Here is a 17033-nt window from a genome sequence, read left to right on the forward strand (position 1 = left end):
TCGCTTTCACGAGGAGGGTGACTGTTGCAAGGTCTCTCGCATTCGGCCTCTCTCGTATCGGAAGGCAGGCAAACAGGCGGCTGCGAAGACGGACCCAGCAGCGGGCCTTGGGGCAACTCTTGTTGGAAAAAAGAAACACTTTTCCACGGTTCCACCCATCCCCATGAGTGAAGGCAGACATTTGTATATATTAAAATATCAGGGCCTTTGTCCACATCCAAAGTTTTGTCAGCCATTTTGTTATTAACTCAAACCTTAAGAGCCCGTTTGTGAAATTTTCAGGTCAAAAGCAAGAAGTTAGCCACTAAAGAACGTAATTTGCACATAAAGCTTGGTAGTCAGTATTTTAGAAACAACAGTTGCCTTCTAGCTCAAGTTCAACAGAAAATGGGTATCATGCTCCAGCTCTAAAACTAAGATGCGGCACTCTTAAATCGTCCACAAAGCATTGGCGGCTTGGGCTGACATCTTACTGTTGAACATGTTTCCAGGCATCATGCATCAGCAGGTTTCACCTTGTAAACGATTCATTAGAAATGAACTTTCATGAAAAACGCAAAGCAGGACATTAAGTTAAAGGCCTCCATTTAACTGCCTAACACATGATGGTAAAATGAAAGAAATAAAAAACTCAAATTAGTACATTTGTGACCGTTATAGGAAAAAATAATAAAAATATAGCACATACAAAGTAATTCCTGAGGAAAACTAACAAGGACATTTAACCCTCACACCCAACAGCCGAACCCCACTACGAGATCACAAATACACGTATAAAATTAATTAAAATATTGCTTAAGGTCATGGCGCAGAACACGAATCAAATCAAAAGAACCACGTCTCATCGCAAACCCACACATACAGCTTGCATTCATGAGTTGAAACTTACCGGAGAAGTCACGAGTTAAAATTGCTGCTATTACTCACAACGAGTTGTAAGTAGATATAGCGGAGACACTCCCAACAGTAAGAAGTAACCAGCAGGTTCAGGGTATTCAATGGCCGTTGCAAGAGTGCAACCGTCTCAGTTCAGAAAAAAAATTTAAAATTCTAATAATTTTATTGTTTACCACTTTTTATGCCTTTTTCATTCATCTTTTTCAAGGAATAATTTGTAAGTCAATCAGCCAATTCAGCGAATCAACAGCCCCACAACTTAACTCAATAAAGGAATTTAACACTGCCACAAAGAAACTCGTAGAGACGTCCAATCACAAACTTCAGGCTCCTCGAATTCATCATACATTTTTTAGGACAAGCCTCAGAACCAGTGCAACGTCGCATAACCTCAGAATGTAGCGACCACCATCCCAACGAAGTGACTTATAAATTAATCCATAGAATTGAATAATGTCAATAAAAGAACTAAAAGATATATGTTCACCGATAAGTTCATCAGTTCACATGGAAAATCTGTCTTGAGCAGGAGTCCTGGAGGGCGGAGGCTAAACTAATTACTAGGTGGGAAGAAGCATGCAATCATTGAAGCACCAAACGCAATTACATAATGCATGCTGCAGAAAGCAAGCAGCAACAAGCACACAAGTGCTCGTTCTCTAATCAGCGCGGCAGACCTCTATGCAAGAAACCATTTTGGCCTCCTCACAGTCTTTCATTTCAGTTGTCATCCTCTCACAAATTTTAAAACGAATTCACACCACACTTGTTTCACCAAGGACTTGATGATACAATATACCACTAGCACAATCTACCTCTGTCCGAGTAAACACTAGTCTCTGCCTACAAGTAGAAATCCTACAGCTTTTCAAAACTCTTCAGCTTACCTGCTGCTGGTTTCCATAGACGGGATATGCTCCATAAGCAGCAGCAGCATACATAGCTGGATCTTGGGGTGGAGCAGCATATCCATAACCATCATAAACTTGTGCCCCGTAATAAGAGCCGCCCCATTGATTTCCAGCATCAGATCTGGGCTGTTGTTTCATGAGAAAAGAATGCACAAGAATAAGTCAAAGGATCTATGGTAGGTACAAAAACTGAAAACAGGATGCACAACATTTGAGACATCGAATTATTGGGAGGTAAAAACCCCCCTTCAACAGCCTGGGTGGTCCTAGAAAAGATGACCCAAAACCAGCCATGCTGACTACTGTAAGGCTATCCCTGACCCCATGCAAAGTCTCCACTTTGTAGGGGCGTGCATCTATCTAGCCTGGTCGAGCTGGCACCTTCAAAGTGCCCATAACAGACTAAACTTCCGGAACTAAATTTTGAGAAGACAGATGCAAACCAACAATACTTGGATCTGGCCAGGGCTGACCTTACTATGTCGATAGTTTTAGGCTCATCAAAAGCTTACCAACTTGTTTGCAGGATTACGACCCCAAGATAAGCGAATTGTTTGCTTGCCAAGAACAGTACCGTTCAATTTTTGAAGTGCCTCCTCAGCATTTGCTCTGCACAAAATCATCAAAAGGCAAGTTCGTAAAGTATCTACAGACTGGTCCCTAAATATAACCCATAAACACTGATTACAGACGTACCGGTTAACAAATTGCACAAATCCACATCCTTTGCCAACTGGTATTTTAACAGATGCAATCTCCCCATATTGAGCAAATGCCTGCCTCAGATCTTCATCACTGACGCTTGGGTCAAGTCCTCCAACAAATATCTAAAATAGAAGCATTATTGCAATACTAGCACAATGGTCAATTTGAAAAAAACATGTAAATGTCAAACTTACTGTTGTGTTAGTCAGATCACCATCAGATTGAAAACCCTGACCTGAGAAAGGCAAAAAATGAAAAAAAAATCAACGCACAAATAGGATAACAGGAAGTGTGACATCAATGATCAAATAAGAAACTCTGCACCGTGCTGACATAGGATGGATGACATCAAAACCTGGTTTCATAGGTAAAAACCAGGCCCCAGGAGATAGAGCTTGACTTAAAAACTTGTGACAAACTTAAGTCCATTTTCAACCAGCATTCTGAACCCAATATACAACTTATGAGCATTCACGAATCAAACAAGTCCGAACAAAAAATCAAATTGCCCTGAATTCAGTTGAAAACTGAGGGAAAACAAAAAAGAACAGAATACATGGATGCTGCCATCTGTCAGAATTACCATAACATCAAATAAGCACTTAAAAGACCATCAACTCATGCAAGATCTTGCAACTGTTTACTTTCCTTCTAAAAACTAATAACTTTTAACTAAGGCATTGTCAACCAGCAAACAAGAACTAAGGATTCATGAGTTGATGTTAGAGTGACAAACATTTTTCCATCCTACAGTAGCAAATTGTGCCCATACAAGAAATAGCATGGATACAATCGGCAAGTGAGTAACTATGTACATGGATACAATGCAGGTAAGGGGAAAATGATGTAGGCCAGCCAATATAACCTGATATTTCTCACACACATGAACAAGCCTATATACATATACATACATACATACACACACATATATCTACATAAATTAGAAATGCATATGACCTGTATGCACTCCATAATTGTCCAACCAGCTGTAGCCCATGATTTAAGTCTTAACTTTTTTTTACTTTTCGTTCTTACAAAGTCAATATGAATGTGATCTTCATATCAAAATTTGAAAGCATTAAAAATTCATAGAGAGATCATGTTTTTCAGTGTCTAAGAATCCACTAACTTTAACCAAAACCTTCCCAGTAACCATGTTTTAGTTTCAGTAGATTTTATAAAACTTGCTTTTAAATTTTTAATCGTCAAGAATATGGGGTTATGTGAGCCAATGATTTCTCCATTTGCTTAAGAAAATCATCCAAGAACAATCGGTCATTTTTATCATGCTTTTTCTAATAAACCAATAATCAGATCGTGTTTACAACATCATATTAAGTGAAACCACATGTGGAGAGGGGGGGAAGAGAAAGAGATGGTACAATATCCCAGACCAGTTAGGCCAGGGACAAAACCAGGCCACTTGATATTTTGTTGAAAAATATTCCACAGATATATAACGCTAACATGCTTATGAACACTAATTCAGTATGCTTTGAAAAATATAAATTTTCTATTACAAAAATTTTGATGTTATAAGAGCTGTGAACTCTTTATTATCAATAAAAAACACATTTAAACTCAAAAACAATTAACGTAATGTATGGCTCCTAACAAATCACTCTTAATATAAGGTTATACTGCACAAGAAATACTTTGATGAAGTCAGGAGTTTGGTTTTTTCCCTTGACCTAAGTGGTCTCGAATATATCACTTCTTCTATATATAAATAGAGCACACAAATACCTTTTCACTTGTGATTTCTTAAACAGACTACCATTATCATTACAAACGAAAAAAGTAAATATAAAAGCAAATGGTGTCATTGTGGTAGGTTAAACTAAAAGAACACTTAAATATGAATACATGAACAAGAATGTGAAATAAGATAAAAGTTCACGACAGAGAATCAACTATCTTGGACACAACAAGCTTCATGGTGTTCATGAAGTTTCCTGGTGCACCCAAAATCACGCCACGTCAATCTGGTATACAGTATACACATGGCAAGTGGGCTATCCATGTTACATAGATCAATAGCTCCAGAGATTTTGAGTCCTATTGCAATACAAATAAGTATAATTTTGTACATACCTTGTGAAGAATACTGCTGTTGGAAACCAGACGACTTCCGAGGAGTTGCAGCACCAATGCGCATAGGCCTACTGGAACAGTAGACTCCATTCATTTCATTCATGGCTCGTAACCTCTCATTGTCATCACCAAACCTAACAAAGCCGTAACCTTTAGAGCGGCCTGTATTTGCATCAATGACAACTTTTGCACCTTTTACAGATGGATATCGGCTGCCAAATGTCTCTTGCAATAGTGCATCCGTAACATCAGCAGCCAAATCACCCACAAAAATAGAATGATCTGAACCAACATCTGAGCGCCTATCTCCCATGCTAAATGATGCCCAATTCAACCGAAAAGGCTGATCAGTGTTGGGCATTGCAGTACCATTGTAATTGTGAAGAACATTCTCTGCTGCTGCACGAGACATAAACTCCACAAACCCATACCCCTCAGACTGACCAGTCTGTTTGTTGCGGATGACTTTTATTGAGACAACCTATAGAAAAGAAAATAACGATCATGCCATTAGAATCAGTGAAACAGACAATAGAATGCCACCATGTACAGAAACATTATGCAAAGTGCAAACAACTGGTTACCAACCATTAAGATCTAAGACCTTGTCATACATGCACAAACAATTTGTTAACAGCAACCAAAATTAACCACATAAGAGCCAGAAGCTTCACTTTCCAACAAATTAGAAAGCAAACAGCAATCCTCCAGCAAGTCCCAAATGCTTGTGAAGGTAAAGGTGGCACTTTTCCTCAAACACTTTTCATCTGATATAAGTGAGGATATCAAAATTGGATACTTCATGAAGGGTGCCATGACTGACACAGCAAAATATGGGTACGATACTTCATGACTAACTGCCGAAAAACTTTCAGATCTGAATCAAAATAATCCAAACCCATTCACCTGTCAATGAGAACAAACCTTATCCACCCCAAGGCATATAAACGGCAATTTAATCTTTCCTCATATTGTGTCTATCTTTGTGGACATACACACAGATATTCCACCATAGATCATATGCCCCACGTGTATAAGGTCAAACATCATCTCTCCTATTGAAGCTCATTTTTGTTGTGTATCATACACAGACTTCATAATATTTATTTTGTGCCTGCCTGTGTCTAGCTTCAAAGTTTTGTTAAACGCTTAGGCTTCAAAGTGGTGTATTGAGTTGGAAAGGATGCATTCTGAGCAGAGAATTTTACTATTTAATCAAGATTTTAGAGCTGGTTACTTGCACCAGCCATCCATTGCTGTTTGTTGCTGTTCTTGTTGTTGTAACGTCTGGTCTATTTGCAAGGAATATTAACACACACTCTTCCTTGTTTTTTACACGTACATTCACAATAAGATGATCCATTATAATTTTGAGCAACATAACAAAATACTTGCACAGGATGAAGAAAATAACATCAACCCCACTATATTAAGGGGATAATCGACACAATTACTTGGACAATGATGATACTGACTGTTGTTTTACATAGCATGATGCTGGAAAAGCAACTGAAGATTCAAAGTCTTTATGATGTTAAGTACTATTTACAGGAGATTAAGGAAACAAACCACAGCCAGAAGGGAAATAGAAGCAATAACTGAAGAAAAAGAAGTTAATCATGAACAAACTAGATAAGCGGACAACTTATGAGGGACAAAGATGACTTTAGGCAACTGAAACAGCTACCAGAGACTTTAGGCATGAAATTTTTCAGATAATTCTACTAAAAACTATTTGATAATCTTCTCCATGCCATCCTTCAACTAATTTGCAATTAGTCAATGTTCTCATCTTTCATTTGTATTGTATGTGTAGCTCATTTCTTCTGCGTCTGTTGGTTCATATAAAGATGGCTTTACAATACTGTGCTTATGATATGTGCATTGTGTATGTCACAAAATATAGGCTTGATGATATCATGTTTCGGTGTTGGTTCAATACTTCAATTTGTGATTAATATTGATTAAGAGTCTAACGATCACATTGTGATCCATAAAGGAAATGCAATTGGCACTTTGGCATCAACAAAGTGGAATTATGTTACTTATTTCATGTTCTTCTTTCATTCATTCTACTGACATCAACTAAAATACATGGTTCTACTGTTGCCAAATATTTCTATATAATTTCCTAATTTTTCTTGATGACCTCTTTCTTTTAGCTCTTTAGTTTACTAACTAACCACAGACATGAGTTAGATTCTCTCTGTATGTCTTAGAGAACATACATCATTATCCTCATAATTGGCTTTCATAGCCACATACATGAGTGATGTTTTTTCTTCCTTCCGCACTCTAGATGGCTTACAGAATATACATCAGTTTTTTGTTCTCATGATTGGTTTTTCATTTCATGGATGAAAAGTTTTTACATATACATCAAAGAAAATGGATCAGACCTAAAAAAAATAAGCATGACCGTGATAAATACCATCATGCTTTTACCAAAAAACAATCCACTACTTGGATAAGGTTATGACAAAAAAAGGCAGCACTGACTATCTAACAACCATTCCCACATATCTTTGTGTGATAAGCAAACCTTACAGATTAACAGCTTTAACCTCAACCAATGGAACTTGGACAAACAACATCATAACCAAGTAGTTGCCAGAGCAGGAACTGGAAAAGGAAAGAACTAGGGATGGAGAAGCAGTCATCACAAAACCTTGGGAGAGTCAAGAAGTGAAAAACCAGGAAAAGGTGACATGAAGTGGTATGCTGGATCATATAAAATAATAGTAAGTTGATACATGTATGTGTATATGCATTTAAGTATATGTAAACAAACCTTTCATTAGGTAACACAATGTAACAAAAGATTATCAAGGCCAACAAAGGAGTGTGCGTGTGTAGGTATAGAAATCAGGATTCCATAAACAGGGAACAGGCCTATGTTTGGGAATAGAATTCCTGATGAATTTTGTTTCTGACGTCCAGTAATTGGATTCCCCAGTTACCCTAAGTGATTCTGGCAACTATAGATCACCACAAAGCCAGAGAAAAATGCTATACCATGTTGATAATGAAATTGATTGATAAAAACCAAGCACTCGCAATTACATGATATGGTTTCACAAAATAAAACAAGCCATTTTGAATAGATGAAGATCAGGAAGCGATGGAGATCCATCAGTCTCATTGAAAATGTCATCTGCAATGAGACTGGAAAAGATAACATATGCATCTTGATGCATTTTGCTTCCACAACCAGAAAAGTTTTGAGTTCCTTGGACCATGGCAGCTACATCCAAACGGTGTCAGCATTCATGAATATGCAAAAAATCACCTTCCTTTATTTTATGGAAAAAGGATTCGGTTCCGTATGTGATTTGGCACACTAAGTGCTTTATGCCATGAGCTTGGTTTAATTTTATTTCAATGTAGGTTCAGCTTTACTTTTCTCAAAGCACCCAAAAAATATATCTGAATTAATTGTACAATATCCAATAAGCCACGAAGGGCATCAACTTAGAGTAATTCAAAAATCCCTGCAGAGGCATCGCTTCCGTGCATAATCTTCGATGCAGAACATAAAATAGAATCTCCTTTACTCCATCAAATGGGATATTATCTTCACTAGGTGATCCCATCAACTGGTGATCATACCCATGCCACCAAGAAAAGATAACGTGGATAGACATCCAAAATGTACACCTCAACGCAAGGATACTGCCACATCCCACCAGCGCCAGGCGGGAAAAAAAAAAGGTCAAAACGGGATAGAGCGCCACTATCTATTGAAGCAGAAGACCAATCAGTTATATGACCGAAAGCCGTATTCACAATATTGATTCGAAACAGAAAATCTGCACGTTCTCTGCAACAAGAAAAATAAAATAATAGATCGACATATTAAGCATACGAGAAAAAAATTAAGGTGGCACTTCCAAGACAGCACGCCCCCATGCCTACAAAGTCTTCCGCGTGACACACAAGAAGCAAATACAAGAGATCCAATCAATATACCAAAGGTCAAGAAACCATCTTGAAATGATTTGGGAAACTTGAGCAAATTCAATAAATGAATTCCAGACAACCTTCAAGAATATGATATCAATAAAGGATGGAGGATAAGGAAGGCTCACCTCGCCGGTGTGGCCAAAGCAGGAATTTAAATAACCTTCATCCATCCAGTACTGGAGATCTCCCACCCAGATCGTCTTATTCTCCTCGTTGGATTGAGATTGGGACTGCTGCTGCTGCTGCTGCAGTTGCTGCTGCTGTTGTTGTTGTTGCTGCTGCTGCTGGGGAAGAGGGGGAGGAGGGGGGAGAGGGTGCTGCATCTGCTGCTGAGGCTGAGGGGGATAGGCCATGTAATGCTGCGCGTAGTGCTGGTAGGGCTGCTGGGGCATCATCTGGTGCTGCATCATCATGGCGGCGGGGTACTGGTGCTGCATTTGCATCGCCATCCACTGCTGCTGCTGAGGGTGCGGAGGTTGTTGCTGTTGTTGCGGCTGTTGTTGCTGCTGCTGCTGCTGCTGCGGATCCACTGCACCGGGGTTCGACTGCATCATCTTCGGAACTGATGCTCAGCCGCCAAGAGACAGAGAGAAAGCTGTTGCGAAAGGGAACGAGAGAGACACAGAGAGAAACAGAGGGGCAGCAAGGGCAGCAGCACAAGCAAGAGGAGAGGAGAAGGAGGAGGCGGCCTCTCGAACCTGGTCTCTCTCAGATGAAACCAGGAGGGGGAGAGAGGAAAGGGACCCTAAACGGGGGCTATCCCATACCCCTAAATGGCTCGGGAGATTTCGCGTACGTCTCCGGGGCAGATGACAGCCGTCGGATCCTCCGCCCGCGAGCTCGTGTCATCCGTACCGTCCATCTTGGTGGCTTCGCTTGTCGACCGGGTAGGGTTCGCGCAAAACCCTCCTCCTCCTCATCTCCTCCGCCCTAAAAAAAAGGGAAGCAAATGTTTTTTCCTTGTGAACTCGTGAAGGTCGGTCCGCGCCGAGAACGGCTCGCTCTTTCTCTCTCTGGGTTCGGAGAGACGTGACCCACTTGGTCTCCTCGTGCCAATCTCTAGATCCATTTGGCGCGGTAGATATTTGGGTCGGGCCAAATTGTGAGATTCAGATACGGCTTTGTACTTTTGGGCAGTTTTGTATTGTATCCGAAGTTGGATTTATACTTCAAGTTGGATTTAGCAGTTTGATAGTTACCCTTGATCCATAGGCAGCCCTAATTTTATTTCTCTCTCCAACTTATTGGGTGTTTGAATGTTTTATGGATTGAGATCTTAGATTCTAAGATCTCATGTTCTTGTCCTTTCATAATTGGTACATGTGTAGATTGTGTGCTTTAATTCATGGAACTGAAGTCAAGCCCTGCCTCCCTTGACTGTCTGGATTTAAAGGTGGTAGTGATATTAATTCCACAAATCGAAAACTTAAGAGTCTGATCAAACTATTGACTTCCGAGTGAGTCTTATCATAGATATGGTGTGTTTATGTGATACCATTAAACCTTGTTTTGGAGGCAAATTTGTTTGGATGACAGTGGAAAGCGAGTCCTATAGAAAATACAATTTTGATGAAATATTGTTTTCAAAACAGAGCGAATAACATCTCCGCCTTTTCTCCTCCTATTAGCATAAAATGTTGTCTTCCACTTACAATTGAAAGTCTGAAACACAAAGGGGCCGTTTGGCGGTTGGATGTTATGTACGTGTTTGATGAATGTATCTTTAAAATTGAAGCAGACTCATAGAACACTAGAACTACATGTTCATAAATGTTTTCAAAATAAAGCGAATAACATCTATGTCTTTCGTTCTCCCGTTCATAAAAAATGTTGTCTTTAACTCATAATTGAAAGCCTGAAACACAAATGGGCCGTTTGTCAGTTCGACGCTATGTATGTATCTTTAAAATTGAAGCAGATTCATAAAACACTAAAACTACATGTTCACAAATGTCCTGAAACTACGTGTTCACAAAATTGTGAAACACTCACAAAATTTTCCATTTGCCGAACGACCTCAAGAATTACAAGTTTTTAAAAATTTGTTGCAGAATAATACTTTTACAAAAACCTAAACTTATAAAAGGTCAATTTTTAAAGTGTCATCCAAACACAACATAAGAGAGGAGACAACCAAATGCCTTCATTTAATTTCCATCTTTTTTGAGACGACCATGGCAACACTTTTCCCCTTGGTTTAGATAAACAAAGAAGAGAAAAGTCCTTCAAAACATATTCTCAATATTTTCCCTACAAGTTTCTTTGAACATGTTAAAAAAAAGTAATACATTAATAGGATTTCATTAAAAATAACAAAACAAAAAGGAAAACACCTGAATATCACCTTTCTTCAATGAGTGACGAAAAAAAGAAAAGAAAAGATGATATAACCTAGGCAAGAAGTCAATCCCATAAAATGTAACTAGAAAAAAAGGCAGGCGGCCATATCTCAAGATTGAAATTCAATGTTTTCATCTTAATAATGACCTATAGACTTCAGATTTTATAAATTGTAACTTTTGCTGTATATAGATCATTGAGAGTTTTAGTTCCTAAAAAGTTCTTTGTAAATAAATTAATGGATTTGACAATGATGTAAAATATAAATTAAATAAAACATTTCATATCGGGCAATTGGTATCACAGCAACTACAACCATTATGCATTACATATATAATGCCCTCAAACTGCTATACCAACCACGTGAAATAACAACTAGAAACAAATTCAATATTGTGCACTAAGCAATTTCTTTATAATATGTACATGATCTTAAAAAATATCCCTATATATCATTTGAAAATTATCTATTTTAAATATACTATTATGAGTACGAAGACATGGACGGCATGGATTTGGATAGTTTTGTTAGGATAGGAAGAACATGTATAAGACAAAATTTTGCTTGGATTTTAGAGTATTTCTAAAATTTGAATTACATTTCAGGTACAAGTTAGGGAGAAGATAAGAGTCTTCACTTAACAGCATCATCAATTACGTGTAACCATATTACATTAAGTCATGTTTGATTGCACAAGCATGTGTTTCAACAGTGCCTACTTTATTCCAGGAACAAGTCTTTTAGAAATGGCCTTACCTTTGAATATTTAATACTCACATGTCCCTTGTTTGATTAGTGGTTCATCACATGTCCCTTGTTTGATTAGTGGTTCATTAGTCCAGTGCATCTAATGTTTTTGGTGAGCCGGAGGAAATTCTATTGTTTGAGTGAACGCTCAAGTTCCTCAACACCTTTCCCCCATCCCTCAGGGTTTAGGATTGTTACCCTTGCTATGCTTTAACTTCTATGTTGGTACCTTCTTGACTCCCCGCCTTTGCAACACAGAGAACTAACATCACAGGAAATTGACAAACACCAAAGGAATTCGAAACAGGAATTGACAGCCTACTAGCCTCTGCTCCGACCATTGCGCCAACCCCCTCGATGATTGATGCATTTAATGTTTGAATTGGTTAGGTCCAAACAAGTGCACTGCTTCCTTCAGTCGATGAGACGCCTAAGATGAAATATGAACATGTTGCAAGAATTCAAATGAATGTGCTCTAATGAGCTAAGACCTAAGTGAATCTCCAAGTAAATCCCATTTATTTCAAATAAATTGATTACAAAGGTCAACAAACTAATTACAAACAAGTTAAAAAATGGATAGTTAGAAAATATGTAAAGTTATTAATTGCATGTATTCAGTAAATATTTAGTATTCATAATACGGGAGAATATCACTTGAATCAGGTGGAGAGAAATTGTAAAACTAGATTCTCTAGCCATTGTATTAATGTTGGTAATTGTTACCATGTGCTTGTAACAAGTAAACGAAACAAGCTTCATCGAATTGTAAATCAACAGTATACTTTTATGCATAATTGGCAAACTCTTTTAGTGCTGATTCGGGAATCGCCTGAGTCAGCTAAGATTGGCCACAAATTCGGCCACGAGGCAATGTTTAGGTGAGGTAGAACCTGACTCGTCGAGGTCGCCCCTGACTCACCCAACTAAGTTGCAGTAAAAATACATTTAAAAATAACATTTTAGATAGTCAAAGACCTTACTTAATCTATATACAAGTAAAAATATATTAAAAAATTTGTGATATGATCCACCCAAGTCGACGAGTCAACTCGCTGATTCAGTAAACCCGGTCATCTGCCCATTCGAGTCCAAGTCATGGGTCAGCCAACTATGCATTCGTGTGATAGTCTATCAGCAGGAATCATAAGTAATAACCGAAGATACTAAGAAACCTTGATAGCAAGAACCAGTAAATGTGAAATGTCCTAATAAATTTGTGGTGGCCTTCTTAAGAGAACATTGAAACTCTAATAAGCTTTCGTTCGTTTGAAATATTTATGAGACATTTTAGAGCACGGAGAAATTTTTTTGTTTAAACAACATAGCGATGCAAACCCTGGATGGATTTAGTTCCATTGAAATATATTTTGCATTTGAACGATTGCAAGAAAGATTGACTAGCAATACCCAGAAGCTTGGTTTGTGTATCATTGTTATTCATTTTTTTGTAACACTTTAATGTGTTCTATGTTCTTCTTTTATGGTCAATTCGCTCTTGCATGTTGAAATTAATCACAATGTTATCTTAGAGACGCCGAGGTTAAACTTTATTCCTTTATTTTCTTAAAAAATTCTTAATTTGTTTCTCATTGTTCACATTTCATTTTTATTTGCATTGTTGGGGAAATTTTGGTTATTGTTCAATTTTGGGAAATTGATGAAGTTCTTCCATCGTGCCCTCACATATTCTCTTTATTTTCTAAAGTTGGATTTGGTTGTCTAGCACATTTGGTGGGTTTCATGATGGTATAGGGGCGGAGTCAGAATTTTTATGTGAGGAACAGAATTATGATTTCTAAATTTTAACAGGCAGAAATATAATTTTTAAGAACTTATTTTATATAAGATAAATGATATTTTTTAAAATTTTCATGTTTTTTTTTTGGGTTTTTTATTCATGTATTTAGCTCTAATATAGTGTTTCAATGCCAAGGACAGGAGTTTTATTCAAACATGGCACTCATTATACACATGATTCAAGTTCATGTTCAAGGTAAATGAGAAAATTTATTTCAAAATTAAAGGGGACCTCCATGTGACCTAGTGCACAACGTAGTATTCGTTTCACCATTATATGAATTTGATGGCATCCATCCAATAATTTTTGTCATGTTAGTTTTTTCACATAGCAGATTTATACATGGGCATAAGATCGATGGACGTGAAAGCCTTACATCTTTCTCAAGTAAAAATGAGAAAATAAGCGCTTGTAAGGAAAACCACATTGTTGTATTTTGTCAAATGAAAGAATAAATGCCTGCACACATTGTTGTTGTCTTTGTTAGTAAAGGATTTTTTTATTTTTTTTGTATTTTTGGTGAATGAGAGGTTATTCTGATCACCCTAGTGAAAGTCGAAGTTCCCTCATTTGTCTCATCCTCTTAAGGTTCAGGGCTGCTTTATGTGTTTCGGAGTGGCGCCTATATTATGCTTCAACTTGCATATCAGTGTCATCGCTTTTGTAATATAGAGAGTTTAAAGTTTGAAACGGAAACTGGCCCTTGCCGTTATGCTGACCTCCTTGATTGGCAACCTCATATATCACTAGTTCCCAAGCATGAAACTACCTCACAACGTCCCCACCCTATCACCAAACAATAGATTTCATGCATCGTGGATTTTAGATCTGATCTCATATTCAAAGGAAAAGGACCACGCTCCTTGGGTTGATGGTGATGAAAAGGACCACGCTCCTTGGGTTGATGGTGATACGGTGGTGTTCTTTAATTTGATTTATCACATTTTCCAAACTAGAGGGGATATAAGAGCCAGGTTCGGGCCGGCCAGATGTCCAAAACCCGAGTTTGGGCCCGAGTTCGATGTCAGAAATCCGAGCTGAAACCATGCTTGGTCATAATAAAAAAATTTAATATAAAATAAAAATTTAAATATAAAATATATTTTAATAATAAAGTATATATTATTAATTAAAAATAGTATTTAAAATTTATGGAACCGCCTATTGAGTACCTCACCGGATGCCCACTTCTAGATATGATCTTAAATTTGAAATCCAAAAACTATGGTTTCCAGCATCAACCCATCAAAGTAGAAATCAAATGCACTTGATATGAGGTCTGGCAAGAAGGAAATGAGGGTTTGGTCCTCCAAACTAGGGATCTGAGATCTGCTATACATGTAAAGTATGGAAAGAAATGATTTTTTTAAAGCAAGAACGTAAATTAGGAAGGATTAGTTGGGAAAATGTGGTGTACAGGCTGAATGTGGAATAATCCAAGAGAATATAATTTTTGTTACCAGTTTCGTTGTTATCGATCATCGAATCCCGATAAAAGCTGGATTCGATACACACGACGAACATGGAAACTAATTAAAAAATTAAAATGGGAAAAAAACAATAAAAACAAGAAAAGAGGAATTGGCATATGCGAATCTTCATTGCTTCTGATGCGGAAAGGATTTCCAATAAGTACGGCAAAGAGAGTCATAAAGTAGACACGACCGAAAAGATGGAAAAATTTTAATTCCCTCGACTGGACCCACGACAATGACAACTCCAAAGGAGAGGCAACTTTTTTTTTTTTTTTATGTCATTTCAAATTAAAACTCATATTTCAAACTATTTTTTCTTAAAAAAAAATACAAATCAAATTCAGATCCAACTAGCCAACACTTACGTACGTGGTCCGATCAGATCTTTGCCAAAATTCGGGCAGATATTGAATTGAACTTCAATTCAATTTTGACTATATAAATGTATACCAAAACAAAATTTCGAGTAGTAAATAGAACTATATTTCTTTATGGAATTTGCTTAAACATGCTTTCATATGAATAATAGATCCATTTATCTTTATCCTAAAGGTGAGGTCCTCAAAGATTAAATTTGAATATATACAAAGAAGAAGTTAATATCTTGGTTCAATGATAATTGTTATATGCAAGTGGATCTTGCTTTTAAAACAGCAGGGACGGAGTCAGGATTTTGTTTAGGGGCGGGCCGGCGGTCTGACCTCTCAATTCGAGTAAGGCCAAACTGAATTCTAATACAAAAAATACATTACACAATTAAAAAAATATATTTTTTCAATGTAAAAAAAAATTTCATTGATTAAGGTGGGGCCATGGCTTAGGCGAGCCCCCTTCCCTACTGTTTGTAAGAGGTTGGAGAATGTTTTTTGCCTGAAAAATCTACAAATATTATATAAGAAATCTAAATTATATATATATATATATATATATATATATAAAATACCTACACCCTAATCCACCGTCCATTCCTCCTCATCCACCGTCCGTTCCTCATGCAGCGTGAGAGAATTGGTCCACCTACTCTCTCTCTCTGTCTGCCATTCACCAAACTCAGTGGCTGCTTCCTGTCCATTCCGATTCCTGATCAGCGGCTTTTTGCCAAAGTTTCGTACTCACCTAACCACTCAGCGAAGCCAATAGAATAGCAGTCAAGGCCAACTCTTGACCTATAGCGGCTGTGCATTGTCACAATATGGCACCAAGATTGACGTTTGCATCCGCAGGAGAACCTCTGAGAGTGGGTAAAAGAGAAGGTGGCTGGCATCTAAAGGTCGTAATCGAGATGGACGTACTGCAACTCAGACTTGCAGGTGGACTTCACTTGCTCCCTGGTTAAGAATTAAAAGCTGTTGGAATTATTGATGGCATCTGTAATTTTTTACCATCTGCACATCACAACCTTTTGGGGTTGTTGATTGGTAGTATGGAATTGAATAAACATTAATTTTACTGTTATATTAATCTATTCCGATCTTTTAAGTAAGATTTACAGAGTAGTCTTCTTACTATCAAACAACTCCTTCAAGAACATATACAGCAAAATTCTTTCTTGCATGGACAATTGCATATAATAAACTGGTAAAGACCTGCCAAATCCCATTTATGACCATTAAATGACAGAAAGAAGTTGGTTCAAATCCAAGAGCTTCATGTTGCACGACAGGTGAAACATTCTTTCAAAAAAAAAAAAAAAGGTTGGGTTTCATGGATCAGTTTGGAAATTTGGAAACCGTACAGCTCCAGTGCACTTTATAAAAAACTTTATTTGAAAAATAATTTTCATGTTTGATAGAATTAAATAAGGTGGTGGGAAAAATATACCCAGAAAATTTCAACTGCCCATCAAACACCCCTTAAGAACAGCACTTTGAAATTGAAAAGGAGCTCATGTGATCTCGTGAACTTTTCACTATCGAAAAATTAATGAAATATCGAAAACTGGCAACGTATAGAAACCACATTTCCACTTTAAACATCGGTGACATAAAGTCTCATCAAGATCCGTGCCGTGCTGATACGGACAAGCTGCACCAACTTGTTTGATGGGAAAAGAGAGAAAAGCATGTGCACGTGGTAGTTGGGTCTCATAGAAGATCGCA

General features: G+C 37.6%; 1 protein-coding gene across 1 annotated transcript; it reads right to left on the minus strand.

Moving 5' to 3' along the window:
- Positions 1-1319: 1319 nt before the first annotated feature.
- Positions 1320-9328, minus strand: LOC116262462 (polyadenylate-binding protein RBP47-like). Its single transcript, XM_031641870.2, has 6 exons — positions 8696-9328; positions 4608-5088; positions 2708-2748; positions 2505-2635; positions 2321-2417; positions 1320-1934 (listed from the first exon to the last, which is right to left on the minus strand). The coding sequence occupies exons 1-6, from the start codon at positions 9122-9124 to the stop codon at positions 1776-1778; spliced, it is 1338 nt and encodes a 445-aa protein (XP_031497730.1). The 5' UTR covers positions 9125-9328; the 3' UTR covers positions 1320-1775.
- Positions 9329-17033: the final 7705 nt, after the last annotated feature.

This window comes from Nymphaea colorata, chromosome 10, assembly GCF_008831285.2.
Source record: "Nymphaea colorata isolate Beijing-Zhang1983 chromosome 10, ASM883128v2, whole genome shotgun sequence".
In the NCBI taxonomy this organism is placed as follows: domain Eukaryota; kingdom Viridiplantae; phylum Streptophyta; class Magnoliopsida; order Nymphaeales; family Nymphaeaceae; genus Nymphaea; species Nymphaea colorata.

Bases quoted from the DNA above. Each gene is read 5' to 3' on its own strand.
- LOC116262462 (XM_031641870.2), bottom strand. From the start codon at position 9,124: ATGATGCAGTCGAACCCCGGTGCAGTGGATCCGCAGCAGCAGCAGCAG. The intron at 2,749-4,607 runs GTATGTACAAAA...TGCCTTTCTCAG, and splicing joins ACAGCAGTATTCTTCACAAG to GTCAGGGTTTTCAATCTGAT. The intron at 1,935-2,320 runs GTAAGCTTTTGA...ATGAAACAACAG, and splicing joins GTAATCCTGCAAACAAGTTG to CCCAGATCTGATGCTGGAAA.